General features: G+C 39.9%; 1 protein-coding gene across 1 annotated transcript in view; it reads left to right on the forward strand.

The window, feature by feature from the left end:
• pigk (phosphatidylinositol glycan anchor biosynthesis, class K) overlaps positions 1 to 17954 on the forward strand; it is a 35616-nt gene that overhangs the window by 2928 nt on the left and 14734 nt on the right. The window contains exons 4-10 of the mRNA XM_030751890.1: positions 46 to 181; positions 869 to 980; positions 1321 to 1417; positions 3034 to 3151; positions 6667 to 6777; positions 8247 to 8419; positions 16466 to 16541. Of these exons, the coding sequence (XP_030607750.1) occupies positions 46 to 181; positions 869 to 980; positions 1321 to 1417; positions 3034 to 3151; positions 6667 to 6777; positions 8247 to 8419; positions 16466 to 16541 (823 nt within the window). The remainder of the gene's footprint in view (positions 1 to 45; positions 182 to 868; positions 981 to 1320; positions 1418 to 3033; positions 3152 to 6666; positions 6778 to 8246; positions 8420 to 16465; positions 16542 to 17954) is intronic.

Genomic DNA, 17954 nt, shown 5'->3' on the forward strand with positions numbered 1-17954 from the left:
ATAATAAATCTGTTTTCTCTCTTTCTCTCTCTTTTTTTTTTCTAGCCACATAGTTCTGATGCTGGCTGATGACATGGCTTGCAACCACAGAAATCCCAAACCTGCCACAGTGTTCAGTCACAAGAACATGGAGCTGAATGTGTATGGTGACGATGTGGAAGTGGACTACCGAGGTTATGAGGTCAGTTCAGGTGGTTACATCTCAGCAACCCATTCAGCCTTCAGTTTATCAGCAAAGCCTGAATGATTTTTTAAGTCTAATGGTCACATTTCAGAATCTTGAAGCCTGAAAAAGATGACTCGCTTGAAGATAATCACAAAATGTTGAGCACTGTTTGGCATAAATTGTAAATATTTTCCTATACAGTAAGTTTGATCCCCGTGCAGCTCATTACAGAAACATTTACTTTCATTTATTTCATTTCACGTACTGTATTTCACCTTCAGTGTTGCGTAAAATAACTTACAGAGATTAATATACCCTTGAAATGGGAAAGTGAAGCAGGGTATAACTGTCCCAACATTTTTATTGACCAGGAAATTGTATAATGTACATGTTCAAAATGGAGAGCAGCCAGTTTTTAATTGTTGTTATGGGCCAAGGCAGATATTCACTGAGTAAGCAGCTCTTTACCTCACGGTTTTTATTATTTACTCTTCTTTGTGCCTTTTTTTTTTTTTTAAATCTGAGCCAACACCGTGCTGCCAGTCTGTGTTTGCTGTGACACCATATTCATGTACAACAAAAGGTGGTGATCATTAAAAAAACAGAGGGAAAACCCCACAGAGGAACTGATTATCATATTTTAATTAAAAGATAAGTGGAAAACGTCATGATGGACACAGGTTTGTGTTGTGTGTGCCTCAGGTGACTGTAGAGAACTTCCTGCGAGTTTTGACCGGACGATTGCCTCCCAGCACGCCACGCTCTAAACGCCTCCTCTCTGATGATCGAAGCAACATCCTCATATACCTGACAGGTATTTAAAAGGAAAAAAATACACCCACCAATTCCTTTCTTTAGCTTTTTGAGGTATTGTCATTTTAGTTTGTGGATGTACTAAAGTGAGGGAGATGTAAAATGAATGCCGACCACTAAGTACCACATTCATATCCATACTGAGCAGCTGATATCAGAGTGTCTTTTTAGCAAGGCATCAGTGTCTTCACACTCTTATACAGTTATTTATCGATTTATTTTAAGAAGAATTAAAGATATTTGCAAACTGCTTCTGCTTTTCATGTATCTTCTTTTATTTATTTACTTTTTATGAATCAAAGTTGAATGAATTATTTTTATAATCTGTGGTTGATTAACAGGCCACGGTGGGAATGGCTTTCTGAAGTTCCAGGACTCAGAGGAGATTAGTAATGTGGAGCTGGCGGACGCTTTTGAGCAGATGTGGCAGAAAAGAAGGTAAATAAACTGAAACGTGGCATCAAATAATCCCTTATGTCAAGTCCACTTGTTTTTTTTCTTTGCCCTGAGGGTCATTACGCTGTGCAGCATGTCAACATGCATTTAACAGCAACTGGTTGAATCATTCATTTATTTCTTTTTTTCTGTTGCTTATTCAGGCCATATTTAGTGATTAATTAATTTAATAGGAATTATTGTCAATAGGGCTGCAGGTAACGATTGTTTCTTATGGCTCAAGTTGAAGCTTTTGGATGTCTAGCTTTGTGTCAGTAGCTCAGTAAATGAGAGGAAAACAAAAACAAACAACAAATGTGGGACCAATGATCAGCTAATGCATGTGTGCCAAACTCAAGGTTCCCAGGCCAAATCTGAGCCTTTGCCAAATTTAATCCAGCCAGTATATCACTTCAGATCCATCCCCCTTAGTTGTAGCTGTCTGCACAGCATTGCACGTCCTGTCCACATGCCAAGCTAAATTCGCGGGCACGCTGCCATTGCAGCTCCAAAATAATAAGCTCGCGAACAGAAAATGGCACAGAAAAGAAAAGTTGATGCCGAAGGCATGAATAGAGGCCTGTGTATATTTGTCATACGACTGCTGTTTCCAGCGAATGTAATTTGCTTTGTTTTGAATCCACACATCAGCACAGAAACTGAGTCATGGACAGTGAACAGAGGCAGAAAGTCACTGAACTAAAAAGAAGCATACAGGACAACTAAATGGGTTTCTTCCAGCTAAATGTAAAAGTGATAATGCTGATGAGCAAAGTTTTATCACGGCAGAGGAATTGGCTGTTTAGAGAGATTTTCTGAGAAGTTTATTTGCTATTCTGAGGTTTTTATGTGACATTTTATGAGTGGTAGTACAGAAATAAATAAATGAATTGTTGAACTTAGTAAATAGGTCTTATTTACATAGATTTATATTTTCATTGTCTACTTTAATTTTATACTTTGGACCATGTTATCATGTTCTGTGTGGTGAAGTAAAGTATTACAAAGTGTTTAAAATTGTTTTAAAAGTTGAGGTTTCTTTCAAAGCTACTACTGTGCTTAATTTGTAAATCACGGGACTAAATGAGCTTGCACCTTTCTGGTGCAAGTGCCTCTATTGTTGTCTAAACGCATTATCATCAGAGAGCGTCTGGGTTACAGTCAGGCTCCAGGCTACAGGATTAAAGCTCAGTGACGCCAGCTCTGATGCTGATGTGATAATTGCAGGGTTGAACTGCTAAATTGCAGCCACCAAAGAGACCTCCCTTTATCATCCCCAAACCACCTCGATTCAGTTTCCTGGATGTGACAGCCTCTACATGTTTGTCCAAACAGGGGAAAGAAGTTGTAGTGAAATGCAGTGTTTTATAGAGGAGGAGGATGGAGGGAAGGGGAAGCAGTGTGCGTGGGAGTGTTAGCAGGAATGAATGGAGCTGTTGGTTTTTCTTGGTCACCATGGTAACTGCAGTATGAAAGATGGTTAGAAGGTTTGTGTGATATCCGTTTATTGGAACAAATGGATGAGTGTTATGCCAGCTGTGCATTCTCCCATCAGTTTTATTTGAGAATGTGTATGATCGTTTGTCTGTTTGTTTGTGCGCGCGCGTGTGTTTCTCCAGGTACAATGAACTGCTCTTCATCATTGACACCTGTCAGGGCGCCTCCATGTATGAGAGATTTTACTCTCCAAACATCATGGCTTTGGCCAGCAGTCAAGTTGGAGAGGACTCCCTGTCGGTGAGTTATCTTCCCTCATATGCAAGAGGAATTAAAAATCATCCATCTGTTTGTCAGGTTTTCTAATAAGCAGTGTGATTTCATAGCACATTGCATTAGCTTGATTTCTATGTTCATACACTCTCACCCCCTGTGACACCAGTCAGTGTTACTTGAAATAGTGTAGCACTTTAGAATTCTTATTCAAAGGACTTCTTCTCCCTTGTAGCATTCAAACCCAAAATATCTCATATCTCTGAGAAAAGTCTGCAAGAAATGTGACATGTGTGATATTATAATTTCTTCATCATCCTAATAATTATCAGGACTTGTTAGCTCTGCATTGAAATAAAGAACAATGCTGCTTCTTCTCCTTTTTTTCCCCACATTTTGCACAATACTGACCTTTTGCTTGAGATGTGCAGCTTTAAATGTAACTCCCTCCACTGCATCATTCAGAAAAATCCTCAAAGGTTTGCAAGAAGCAGAGAGGGCAGGAGCTGAGGAGGGGCTGTGGATATGCAAGGCAGGAGGTGCTCGGTGATCCTCAGACAACAGAAAAGAGGGGAGCAGCACTGAATCTGCCACAGAATTTCTTTCAGAGAAGTGGACTTTAGTATAGTCGATCACAATAGTCATGACTCATCATTTTGAGCTGTCAGCGGTAGCCCTGCTAATGCCTGAAGGTGAAGCTTGCTCACTTTCTCTGTCTCGTACTGTTGACCAATCCGCAACTGTGCTGAGCTGTGTGTGTGTGTGTGTGTGTGTGTGTGTGTGTGTGTGTGTGTGTGTGTGTGTGTGTGTGTGTGTGTGTGTGTGTATTCATCCAACCTTTGTCAGGTATATAGGCATATAGAGATGCTGCCTTTATACCCCATGAAGGTCAGACAGACTGAAATGTTGTGATCAAATAAATATTTCAGCAGTAAGCAGGACACTGTGTGGAAGCTCTATTTAGTTGTTTTTACAAAAATACCCAAATTACACTGAAACAACACAAAGTTTGCGGCACGCAGCATTTTCAGCAGCTTCAAAAGGGAAATGTTAGCTTAGTCAGTAAGCTATTAAAGTTTGATAGAGCCAGTTATCAGTTCAACCATTACCAGACACCAAAACCAAACCTGATGCACTGCATTCAAATAAAATAATAATTAAGAAAGTCGGGGGTTATGTCACAAAATGGAAGACCATAGAAATCTCACAACTAGACACACTGCTACAATCTCTTCCTGGAAACAAAACTATATAGACAAGCCAAGCCAACTTTATTTATGAAGCACCACTGACCAAAGTGCTGAACATAGGAATAAAAATCCATTAGAAATTTTTTTTAAATAAATGACAACACAAAGTGAAAGTGTCAGTAAAATGCGAACATGACAAGACGCTGAGAGGCTAAAGCAGTCGTCTAAGGGACCAGTCAGAATTTGGTTAAAGGAATGTAAGGCACTCCAGAATACCAAAATGGATCACGTTTGACCCAGATTTCACATCGAGATTGATGCGAGGTTTCCTGTTTCTGGTGCTTCCTGTTGTTCAGTCTCATCAGATGGAGAATTGCATAGTTTTCAGAAAATCCAGGAAACTTACAGCTGAGGGAAAGTGATCTTTATCAGGTCAGAGCTTATTTTAATGATGAAATCAAATTTAGAAATTAAAAAGGACTCCAATTTAATAGACTTATTTACTGACCTGTATAAAACCAACAGTAATAAGAAACTTGTTTCAAGACTCCAGTCTACATTCAAGTGTCCAATCAGTGAAAAAAATTCATTTAATAAATTGAAATCTTAGTGGGAGGAAGAGTCTGGGGTTTCCATTTCAGGTGATCATCGGCAGAATATGTATCTGATTCAGCTGACCTCTGCCAACTCTGGTGCTTGGGGATAATTCTGCTGGCAAAACCTAATAAAGATATTTCATAGCCCCTAAAATTAAGTATGTCCCGACGGGTGAAATGAGTGTTTTTAGTTGGAGGAAGTGTAGAGAACAGCTGTCAGACCACTGACATACTGGGGGAGATAACAAGGGCAAAACAAACTGTATTTGGAAGATAGATGGACTTTTCTTTCTGCATAGTTTATTTGAGTAATACTCCGAGCAATTTACCCATAAAAGATCAATTTTTATTAAGGATATTGCTTGCAGCCAGTAAGAAAGCAGTAATCTGTAAATGGCTGAAAACTGAACCCTCAACTAAGAATAACTGGACTGGCATAATTAATAATATCCAAAACATTGTAATAATTAGTTTTTCCTGAAACCTGTGGGCTGATCAGTTTACAAAAAACAGAGAGAAATGAATGCACCATATAAACCAGTGGCTTTATATTTTTTTATTGTTGGACTCTAGAGTATCTTTGCATGATTAACAGTTAAGAATAATCCCTTTTTGTCTTATCCTGGCCCTCGGTGCAGCCCCTCGGTGCATTCGCCTTCTGAAACAAGCTTTTTTTTTTATCTTTCTTCAGATTGTCTTCACTTTGCAAACAAACTATTTTAGTCTGAAGCATGAGCTTAGTGCTTACAGGGACTGCTTGTGCATTCGAGCCCCTCATTTTTTGAAAACTTTGCCCATTTTAATACTAATACATCCACCATTGTAACAGCATATATATGACAGAAAAAGGAAAGCACCATAAGTGTCCTTTGAACTGTGCTTTGCATTTAGTTCATTTTTTTTTTAAACTGTGATGTTATCAGCTGATGACTCCAAACTGTGATCTATATCTAGTACTGTGGACACTTTTAATGTATCTTTTAATGAAATGTATCAAATGTATCAAAACATATGAAATCACAACATTAAAGGTACACCTGTAATGATGAACTGAAGCTAAAGATAAATATATCTTTTAGCACAGTGTTTAGCTTTCTGGCCCACAATATTATTGGTCTGTTTCACGTTTTCTGCTCTCATAGTATCATTTTGGTCAAAGCTGCTTCCAGTGGAAAGGCTTAAAACACCCACTGTACCCTACCTGCTCCACAATGAAGAGCAGACAGAGTAAGAGACTAGCTTGTGAACATCTTGGAGCATCAAGCAATACGAGAGCCAGATACTTCCCTGAGGAGTTGTTAGAGACCACAGTGGAGCTTAAAACAAGAGTGAATATCGGATTTAAATAGGAACTGATACGTCAGTGCTGTTTACATTTTCCATTTCCACTCCCACAGGAGGTTGAAAAAGTCTGTTATTAGAGATGGATTAATGGATGGATAGAGTACTTATTTAATCCTGAAGAGTTGTTGCATGGTTACAAAAACTATGCATCCTTTTTCTAAACTGCTTATCTCGTTTGTCTTATTCAGGGTATTTTACTTATATAACCAACAATGAAATTAAAGGCTAAACCTCTGTTAAATAACTAAATATGCTCTAAAATAAATAATGGAAAATACTAATATGTGAATTGTTTCAATGTGTAAAAAACTGGGGGATTGAGTTCTGAGCCAGAAGTAAAAATGCCACCACAGCACCGACTCCAGAAACTATTCTTATCTTATACATTTTTTTTAAACCTGTCTCATTCTAGCACCAGCCAGATTTGGCCATAGGAGTCCATTTAATGGATCGTTACACCTTCTACCTGTTGGAGTTCCTTGAAGACATTCATCCTGCAAGCAAAACCAACATGAATGATCTGGTGAGCCTGTGTTAACTTGTGTGTATGGTCACATCTTCTACATACCTGTTTGGCAAAATTTTGGGAAATTGCAGGAAGAGCAGAAGATGACATTTCTTATTATACTCTTTAAAAACTCTTTAGGGGTGTTTGAAAATGATGTAAACATAATAGTATTGTGTGCACTAATTTGTTACAGTTAATAGTGTGGATTTGATTTTGAAAACTCAGTCAGGAGACTTTTTAATGAAAGCATTTGGGGTCAGCGCCTATGATGCCCAAAGCAGTGTCTCTCCTGTCCTGTTCTCTTCCTCTGTCCGTGGTCCTAAAGAAGTCAGATGAAAGTCACAGAGGCCACACTTGAAACAGAATATCTGATATGGTGTTGCAGTAGTTGGCCTTTGACACATGAGGACAGAAATAGTGAGGACACGTTGCTTCGGGCCATAACTCAATCTCAGCACCACCTCCTTTTTCATCTTTTACACTCCTGCAGAGCTCCAGGTCACAAGGACCACTCCTCATCTGCGTCACCAGGAGTTGTGCTCAAAGCACCGCAGATCGTTACTCTGGCACTCGGCCTGTTCTGAGTGCTTTTTTTTTTTTTTTTCCTCCAATTTTTCTGTTTCTGTAGCTTCACTGTTGTGCCTTTTCAGGGAATTAAGGATCAATACTATGGATTTTCTAGACGAGCCCATGGAGGTTTTTTTTTTTTTTTTTTTTCTTATCCAAGCTGCAAAGGTGTGCCCTTTGCTGTGCTTTTCAAGTGCTGTTTGGCTGATGGAGACAATGTTGACCTCAGTTGTATGATTTTATATTTCTTTTCAAGCAGAAAACTCAGTCGAACAACACACTGATGAACACATAAGAGGATTAATCCAAAAGTGGTAACATAACAAGCACAGTAAAAATTGTAATTGACAAGGACACGCACAAATGTCAGGCTCACTGCCTCTAATCTGCTTTTCACAGTGTCACATATTATAACACCTCTCAAAGCAACCATGTGTGGTGCAGCTCAATACTAGCTACAACTGGAACTTATAGTTGGTGATGCAAAAAAGGAAGAAATTTTGTATTATGTCTCTGTGCAGGGTTAACCTATACCATGTAATTTATGCTTTTGCTAAAGCTGTTATCATTCTGAGTAAATGCCTACAGTATTCACATTTGAACAGATAGTATTTATGTTCATTTTTGTTTAACTTTGTTTAACTAATCTGCAAAAACAATCTGTATGTAAGGGGAAAAATGTTTGGTACTGGAAACTTCCTGGTTTCCATTTGTAGTCCACGCGTAGTCAGAATACCATCAACCAATAAGAATATCGGTTATCTGCTATCCAGAAAATTGTCAGTTTCCCTTAGCGGCTAAGTCAGCAGACTTCCTGATCGGTTCCCAAATAGACCTTTTAATGTGACAGAAACCACTAATTTTAAACAATGCTTCATATTCCTAATATGAAGTTTGTGCTTTCTCTGTTTCTTCAGTTCAAAGTGTGTCCAAAGAGTCAGTGTGTGTCCACCCCGGGTCACCGCACTGACCTGTTCTTGAGGGATCCAGGAAGTGTTCTCATCACAGATTTCTTTGGTAGTGTTCGCAAAGTTGAACTCACCATGGAAGCCATCAACTTGACTGACCCCATCAAGCAAGTGGAGGAGAAGTAAGCTGAACTTGTTTTTCTGTCAATGGGAAAATGCCACTAAAGTTATGGCTCACTCAATCTAGAGTAAAAATTGGACTGCAACCTCCTCACAGTAGGAAAAATCAGTGGTTGCCTGGTGATTGAAACGAATTTCTTTGGATTCAGCAAAAGAATATCAGTTTAAGCGTGCAATACCCCTAATGACTGCTTTTGATCATAAGACGACTGCACAAGTCGATTGAGGGTAAGAACCTGTCTCTAGACAATTACAGCCTGATGTGTACTGACTGCAATCACTCTTAGATCAATTGGCGAAGGTTTGTAAATAATTGCCATTCAATTTATAAATGCTGACAGACTGATTGCAATGTGTGGGCAATCTGAGATGGTTTGCAACAGTGAGTGTGATGTGTTCATATTCTGTATAAAAGTTGCCCAACAGTTATGTGTAGTTAAACTGCTGTTCTGTCTGTGTTGTTTGTGGAAGAATTTCAGTTTCAAAGAGTTTCTGAATGGACTCTGATTAGTTATGAGTAGTTAATGTGAATTTTCCTTTAAGATCACTGTATTACCAGATTACATTTGTAATTAACCCCATTCAACTGGAGAATGATAGCAGATCGACTCAGTCTTATTGCATTTTTATCACCACCTCGACGGACCAATTGGGAGTGGTCGCAGATCTTTGAAGACCCCCATCTTCGAAGCAACCATTTCTAAGGCAATGAGACTGCAAGTTCATTACACATGGTCACAATAATTTTGATTGTGCTGTGGTCTCCATCAACTGTTTTCCCTAGTGAAGATGGTGTTTAAAAATAGGTTTAAATGAACTTAAGCTATCAACAGAATGTGAGGAAATTACTGCTTTGACTTTGTCTGAAAAAAATCTGTATATACAGTACTGAAGGGATATTAAGTAATGTTGAACTTGGGCTGGGAACTTGGGTAGTTTCATGTCATGCCAATTTTTACCACAAGATGGTGCAGCAAGTCAATGTCATCTGTATTGAACCAAACCAGTCATTAAGAAAGCCTTATTTACAATGTAGGCCTGCAAAAGGCAAAGCCTCTTAAGTAAATGGGGGTGGGGAAAAAAAGAAATGGCCACTGGTACCAAAGACTGCCCCCTGGTGGTGACAGTTTTAAGTCTACAGAACACAATTACCAAACGTACCTTTAAGAACGCTGAAATTACATTAGTTTTAAATTAGTTCCAATAATCAATCTGATCGTCATTGCAATAGAAATGTTAGCTTTTGTAGAAAAATCTGGTTAGTCAAATTCTGAATGTTGCATGTGCTGGACGGAGTGGTGGTTGTGGTGGGGTGGACAACCCTTTTGAAATCCCTTCATTTAGGCCAGCCTCTTTGCCAGCAGCCTAATTCATTTTGTGTTCAGTTTCCAACTAACCAGACTTTGATTTGTGTTTAGAACGCCTCACATAAGTATTATTGATCTCTCTGCTAAAGTGTTGATTGGCCCGTTTCTATATGACCTAACCACTCAGTGGATATCACTTTGACTACCATGTAGGGGTTTTCAGACCTGATGACCAATGACATGTTTGTCTGAGGTAATGATGCAGCTCATTTAGAACATATTTACTACTTTTATAATCAATAACAGCACTTAAAGCATTATTTCAGAGCAAAGGGGAGCTCATAATTAGACTTCTTCATTGTCTGCCTTCAGGCTTAATGCAGCCTCTCTTCATAAGTGGCAGTGAGTAATGAGCAGTGTTTGCTTTAGATTATCTGTGGCGCTGCCCTGTGGTGAATTGCAGATATCCAGGTCCAATTTCGTGCATTCTTACATTGCTGTGATAAATAGGCTCAGCCACTAGATGGCTGCAGACAGCTGTCAAACCTTGCCTCTGTGCCTCATGATATATAGCTTGCTTTCTCACAAAGGTGCGCTAATGCCACTGTGGCACAATCTTCAGGAGTTTTAGGAAGCACAAAGCTAATGCAAACAGCCTTCCATACACTGATTCTCTAAGCTGCAGGAACAGGTGTTTACTGTGCTCAACCAAAAGACTCGATGGGAATTAAACTTTATTAATGATAATACCATCACTCCCCCCTACTGTTTGTATTAATTTCATTAACTGAGTTTTAATTGAACCACTGGGAAGTATTAAAGAATCTAATGTGGTTGGCTGCTAATTAGTAATTAGAGGCTATTGCAATACTGATTTTAGTCATTGGCTGTTTGTGGCCCCGGGCAAGTTACTCATTGCACACAACTTCCCCTATTACTTTAATATCGATTACAGCCAGCACATTAGGCCTGCTGATCCTCATGCACCACAGAAACATCAACACAATGTTATTGAGCTAGCTGTTGGCCTAATTCAGTCCTAGAGAGAGACTTTTATCTCCATTTCTGATGTAAGAAGCAGCAATCCCCTGATTCATTTGAAGTTTAACAGCACCAAGTTTACTGATTCACCAAAGTGCTTGCAGCATCTTTGTACTTTGTTGACGTTGGGAAGGCTAACGAGATTTACTGTCATTTTGTACTTGGTTGATAATGCTGCAACAGTAGGTTGCTTTCAGTGCTTCTCTTAGGTCTGGGCATCATGTTAGCAATGGGAGAACTGCAAGACACACATGTGAAAATAATAACCATGACCTCATTACTGCAATAATTTAAATTAATGTAGTCATCAGTGTTGGCATTAATAAATGATTACTGGTAATTTAACCAGTAAAGATGTTTAAAAACTCTCAAATGGGTCTTTGTGAATGGAAGAGTGCGACATGTCTGCAAGGTTTTACCCGTGTAAAATATTACATGTAATGCAGTTAGATTATTCAAAGGCGGTTTGTTTATAATTACCCATGAAACAACATTTAAAAAGCAATTTTTGACAATAGTGCAAAGTCTTACACTCGATATGCTCTGTTTTTCTTTTTGTGATTAAATATTCTAATGGCTGTGTCAGTACGAAGAGGTTTAATTTTTACAGTAACTGTTTGTGGGGCTGATAGATTTCAGAAACAGAAAGTCCAGATTTATGCAGAGATACCTATTTAAAATGCCAAGTGTCTCTCTATACTTGAACCCAAGAAAGATGAGCAAGAGTGCCAGACAATAAGGCAGTTGAGTCTGCAATTATTACTATGGTGGGGGGGCATCACGAGTGTGCTCCAGGTGTTATTAACATCACTTACCTTCTGCAGTAAAAAGATCAGTCAATTGTTTGATTTTGTTGCTTGACAAAAAAAAAAAAAAATTGACTGTTCTTTAGGTCTTTCAGCTCAGCTATTTTTATGAAAAACAAATTATTTTTTGAGAAGCGAGAAGCTGGAACCAGTTTTTCTTTGTCCTGTGATGAGCCCTTTTCACACATAATCTTTGGGCAGGTTTGGTAGAAATAGGTTGCATATTTTCCACAGTTTGTCACATGTAGCAAACAGTAGGTGATAGTCCTCTTCAAATGTGTTTGCACCACTGGAAATACTCTTTGTAGTTTAGGTGAGGGAGTTGTGTGGATAGAGCATGCAGGAGGCACCAGACCATTAGCTGTGCTATTGCTACAGTGATGCCCAATCCTGATATTTATGTTTTCCTGTGCGTCTCTGCTGGGATGATGTTCAGAAAAGTTGAGGGCTGCAGTGCAGCTACAGTAATGGGTGTAGTAGTTCACCCCCCTGAAACAACAAATAATCAAGAAAATGTAGCATATTCTGTTAGTGTTTTTCATATGAACGTGTCGATTAGGAAAAGAAACAGAAGATTCTTAATAAAAATGGTTCTTTAGTTACAGCCCTGCTTAAAGTAACCATGCTGCCTCCCTTAAGAGCGTTAAATCCCATGAATTGGCTTTTCACTTCTGGATCATCTCAAAAAGCAATCACTAAGAGATGTCAGAAACTGGATCTTTATGAAACCTTTGTCCTGATGTCACTGCGAAAGTTAGAAAATTGTGTTTCATAAGACCTGAAAATGGGTTGTAGTGAGCTCCGTGTGTTCCCACAGAGAGAAGATCACAGATGTCCTCGGAAACAAGCTGTTATTAAATATAGTGCCGCTTTAATCCACTTTTGTCAGCTCGTTCTGCCTCTCAGACAAGTGGAGGAGGACATTTAGAGAAGATGTGTACATGTGTGCGAGTGTACATGCCTGTCTCATTTTCTAGCTCGCTTTTTACTCTCTCGCTCTTATATCCTCTCATGCATTTCTAAACATCAATTTTTCCTCAGAACAGGCTCTTACATTAAGTGAATGACACTTGATGGAGAAGACGTTTTAATGGACCCCCTATTTCCGCAGCATTATATATAAGCTTAAACTGTAATGACACTGTGTAGTTACTCACTCTCAACCGTTGCTGATTGTTGACCGTAACACGTTCTCCTTTGGGCTACACGGCTCCCAGAGTAATTACAACTATCAAATTAAGCTGAATTCATATCCCATTGAGTTATAAAATAAACTTAATGTATTTTGTGACCTGCAGCGCTGGATTGTGTCTGTAAAAACTGCTTGTGCTGCTGGCACAGTAAAAAGAAAAAAGAAATTTGTTTGACCTCAGACTGCAGCTGGAGACAGCATTGATTCCAGAGCTAGAGGTGGGGGATGAATGCAGGCACATCCATTAGAATAAGCTGAGTGGATTGATAATTCCTCTCCAAAAATGCCTTTATGGAAAATAAAGTGGAAAGTAGTTTGAATTGAATTAGAGTTCATTTCTCATATTCAGAAAAAAAGGGGGAAGATCCCAGCGGTGACGCGTTGGTGCTTTTAGTCACGTTTCTGGTGGCAGAAAGAGTGTGGCCCAACAGGAAGTTGTCTCTCTGCTTACTAGCACATACTGTTTTATACTGTCTGTGTGTCCTTTTGTCTGAACACCTTCTGCCGTACCTCATAGATATGTTGAGAAGAGACTGTATCAAAAAAAAAAAAAAATGTCAAGAGAGCAAAAGCCAGAGAGAAAAATGATGAGCAAAAGTAACTTGGAGTGAAGAAGGGCACAAATAGACAAGCAAGTTTATTCAGTCATCGAGTGGCTGGAAGTGTGTCATAATGGCTCACAGGGGAGATGTGGCCCTGAAAGACAGTCACTCTCTTGAACCGCCACTTGACAGGAAACCTTAGCTCTGACCCCGTTTGACTTTGTAACAGAAGCTTTTCTCAGACTTGATTGCAACTTTCAACCCTGCTGATTTCACTCTGTCATTCAGACATGGGTGACTTTTACACTGATGTACCCCGTGCATTCATTCAGACAAACCCCCAACAGTGACTGAGAAAACTACTTAACAGGCGCAGCTTTTGTCATACATACATTTTATGTGCTTAAAACAACATCAAGTGAAGTGTTACCAGATTTTTGAACATTTGTTTCTCCCCTTCATTGTCACTAAGAGCAGAGTGTTGGGGTATGTGCGTATATGTGTGTATGTGTGTGTTTATAGTGCATGGTGCTGCAGCCTGCAAAGGAGCTGCCTTTGCCCTTTACACACAGTTTGGTCATAGAAATATCTCTAAGTTAGTGGCTTCAAATGATTTTATTGGGGTTTTAGAAGTTCAGTGGCACATAGCCAATCCAGACTGATCGTCTCACAGATTCAATGATTTATGAGATTGCTCAAAAGTGTGGACTTCAGAGTTTGTCCTTCAGAGCAACCAGATTTAGCTTGATTCTTTCAGAGTGATGGATACCTGATGTATGTATGTCCGTCAGTCTGAAATACTAAAGGTGTGTCTGCTGGTTTCCAGTATCATCTTTTTAAAACTGAGAAGTGAAGACAAAGCTGAATAAAGTAAACCAGAATGGTACGGTATGTTGATGTCATGTAGAGGATCCCCTCTAACACACTATATTGCCAAAAGCTTTCACCCACTTACCCATCTAAATCATTGAATTCAGGTGTTCCAATCACTTTGATGGCCACAGGTTTATAAAGCCATACACCTATTCATGCAGACTGCTTCTACAAACATTTGTGAAAGAATGGGTCACTCTCAGGAGGTCAGTGAATTCCAGCGTATCTGTGATAGGATACCACCTGTGCAACAAGTCCAGTTGTGAAATTTCCTCGTTACGAAATATTTCACAGTCAACTGTTAGAGGTATTAAACAAAGTGAAAGCAATTGGGAATGACAGCAACTCTGCCATGAAGTGGTAGGGCATGCAGTCAGTGGATGCTGAGGCGCATAGTATGCAAAAGTCGTGCAAAGCACTCCGCTTTACACCACTCCATCTGAGCAGTGGAGATGTGCTCTCGCAGTGATTAATCTTCTCCATCTTCTCCGTCTTGCAATCCAATGGATGCGTCTGAGTTTGGCGGTTGCCAGGACAACAGTACTTGTCTGACTGCATTGTGCCGAGTGTAACATTTGGTGAAGGGGGGGATTATGGTGTGGGATTGTTTTTCAGGAGTTTGCTCGGCCCCTTAGTTCCAGTGAAAGGAACTCTTAATGCTTCAGCATACCAAGACATTTTGGACAATTTTGTGCTCCTAACTTTGTGGGAACAGTTTGGGGATGGCCCCTTCCTGTTCCAACATGACTGCACGCCAGTGCACAAATTAAGGTCCATAAAGACATGGATGATCAAGTTTGGTGTGGAAGAACATGGCTGGCTGGCACCGGGTCCTGACCTCAACCTAATAGAACACTTTTGGGATGAATTAGAGTGGAGACTGTGAGCCAGGCCTTCTCGTCCAACATCAGTGTCTGATCTCACAAATGTGCTTCTGGAAGAATGGTCAAAAATCCCTATAAACACTCCTTCAGAATGGGATGTCACTCAACTTCATATGCGTGTAAAGGCAGACGAGTGAATATTTTTGGCTGTATAGTGTAACTTTGGTTGATAAGTCAAGGCAATTGAGAGAAAAAACAGACTGAGCATTTACAAATTAAAAACTTCCAGTTTGTCCATCCATCCATCCATCCATCCATTCGCTTCCGCACATCCTGTTAAGGGTCGCGGGGGGGCTGGAGCCTATCCCAGCTGTCATAGGGCGAGAGGCAGGGTACACCCTGAACAGGTCGCCAGCCTGTTGCAGGGCCAACACAGAGGGACAGACGACCTTTCACACTCATGCTCTCATTCACACCTATGGGCAATTTAGAGTAGCCAATTAACCTAACCTAAGTGCATGTTTTTGGAATGTGGGAGGAAACCGGAGTACCCGGAGGAAACCCACGCAAGCACAGGGAGAACATGCAAACTCCACACAGAGAGAGGGAGAGGCCTGGGCCAAGGTGGAATCGAACCCAGGCCTTCCAGATGGTATTCTAACTGTGAGGCAGCAGTGCTAACCACTACGTCACCGTGCTGCCCTTCCAAACTTCCAGTTTGTATTCTCAGTTAATTTTAAAATGTGACACAAATCTTTTGTTTGTAAACTGGCAAACAAGACGAGCACAGCGTGAGCATTGGTGGTGTCAGATCTCTAAAATGAAGATCCACAATAATCTGATTTCTGGTGTGGTGCGGAAACAACAAACACCAGCAAACGACAAATATGAAACCGATCCATGTGAGTGTTAAAGGTGAATCTGAAGCTGCCTCTGACTTTCATTGATTTCTACATCGATGATCACTGGGGTTTTAGAAGAACTGTTGCAGAGTGCATTGTGGATAGTACAGAGAGCTCAGGAGTTTGGAGCCCTTCTAATGCTTATTCTTTAGTGAAAATGTGGTGAGTGGGCTGCTCAAAGTATGTATTTTAGATAGTGTATCATCAACAAATTACATTGTAATGGGTAGAGGTGTGCATGGGATCAGTTCCAATCCCATATTTTAAAGATGATTTTGACATTCATCTGATGTTTCAGGTTAACTTTCATTAATTTATCTAGTAGGGGAAAAAGGGGAGGTCATTTGCATCAAATTGCATGCAATTGACTCAGCCCCGGAATGATATGTCAGTCACACACCTCAGCTACACACTCTGCCAGCAGAGACAGTGAGTCTGTTCCTCTTCCTGACAGCTTTTCTTCATCACTGAATAATGGTGTTTCACGTAACAAAAGCCAGATGTATGAGTGCAATTTACTTTCTTGAGTAAATGCTCAAAGAGAGTTGTTTTGTGTTTCAGTCCTGTGAATGGAGAGGGGCAAAAAGAGGTGTACTCATACACGGACCAGCTGCCAGTGTCTGAGATCATCCATCAGGTAAGAGGCTGATACAAGCACCAGGGTCAGATGGGGACACTCAAAACCACATCAGTAAAGCCTATGTTGCTACAAATGAAATGTTTCTCACATATTTTTTGTGCAACTTTTCATTCTTTTCAACTCTTATGTTGCTGCGTAGGCAGACTTTTTTTTTTTTTTCTTGCTCTTGTGTTTTGATTCTTTTTTTATTGTTTTTATTTTAAAGTGTGTCCATGCTCCTCCTTAATTTGGACACAGAACAGAAAGTTATGTGCAACATCCACCAACAGATGTCTTTGTGCCGTTTCCATGGTGACGTCTCTAAGTGTGAAATGCAACTGCCTCCTGGTCTCGGTGTGGAGGGGCCACCATGAAATCCAGCAGAATGGATAGGCAGGATTGTGGAAAGGAATTGTGCATTCACCTCATTCCCAGATGAATTGTGACTTTGACTCGGGTCGACCTTCACAAATGAACACCTTTTCCTCCTCACTCCACCTTTAGAACGTGCGCCGTGCATTCAGAATGGCACGGCTTTCGTCTTGTATCCCTCTCTTTTCTCCATTATGAGACTATTAAAAAATACAATTTTTATACTTCCACTTCAACTTATTCTTCACAAAAGTAAAGAATCCACATTAATTTTTGCCTCAAGCAAGAGTAGACATTATGGGTGATTACGTTTGGGGTTCAGCTCTGTGAGCAGCTCGTGTTTTAAAGAGCAGAGAACGGACACGTTTCTATTGATGTGTACACACTATTTGCGGGGCATGACTGTGTGGGATTGCACTTTGGAAACCTAAAATGTCACTTTGTAAATAGAGTGTATTGCTTAGCCTTTCTTTGCCTGTTTTAATTAGTTCCTGCATATGTAAATGGGCTGCATGATGCTCAGTTTCACAAGCGAATTCCCCACATTCCTCAAATGAAATGTGGGGAATGGATCGTCCAATTAGTTTTGTGTTTGCTGCCATTTCTTTAGTTTTATATAACGCTCCTCTAGCATAGCATTATTCACATGCCATACTGCGTTACTGACTGGGAAACACTGAACATTGCATACATCTAAGCAGATGCAGTGGAGCTTTGCCTAATGCAATTGTGAAAATGATTGGCCAGATAATAGCTGAACAGGTAAATTGCATTAAGTCGTAACATTTTCCTGGGTCTTTTTTCTTTGTTTTTTTTCTTACTTTTAGTCTATTTTTATAGTATGTGTAGAAATGGTTGCTGGTAAGAGTGGGCCAGTCATATATTGGCAAAATTAAGTTATTAACCCTCATTTCTCCAGGTTCAGCTCATTGTTTAACAATCTTTTCCAGGTTCAAACTGGATACCATTACCATGAAAAGAGAGCAATCAGGAAGATGTAGGGTGTTGAGACCAAAAAACGAGTGTTTGGTATGACAGCTGATATTGATATGCATGTTT

This window comes from Archocentrus centrarchus, chromosome 17 (genome assembly GCF_007364275.1).
Source record: "Archocentrus centrarchus isolate MPI-CPG fArcCen1 chromosome 17, fArcCen1, whole genome shotgun sequence".
Classification (NCBI taxonomy): Eukaryota; Metazoa; Chordata; class Actinopteri; order Cichliformes; family Cichlidae; genus Archocentrus; species Archocentrus centrarchus.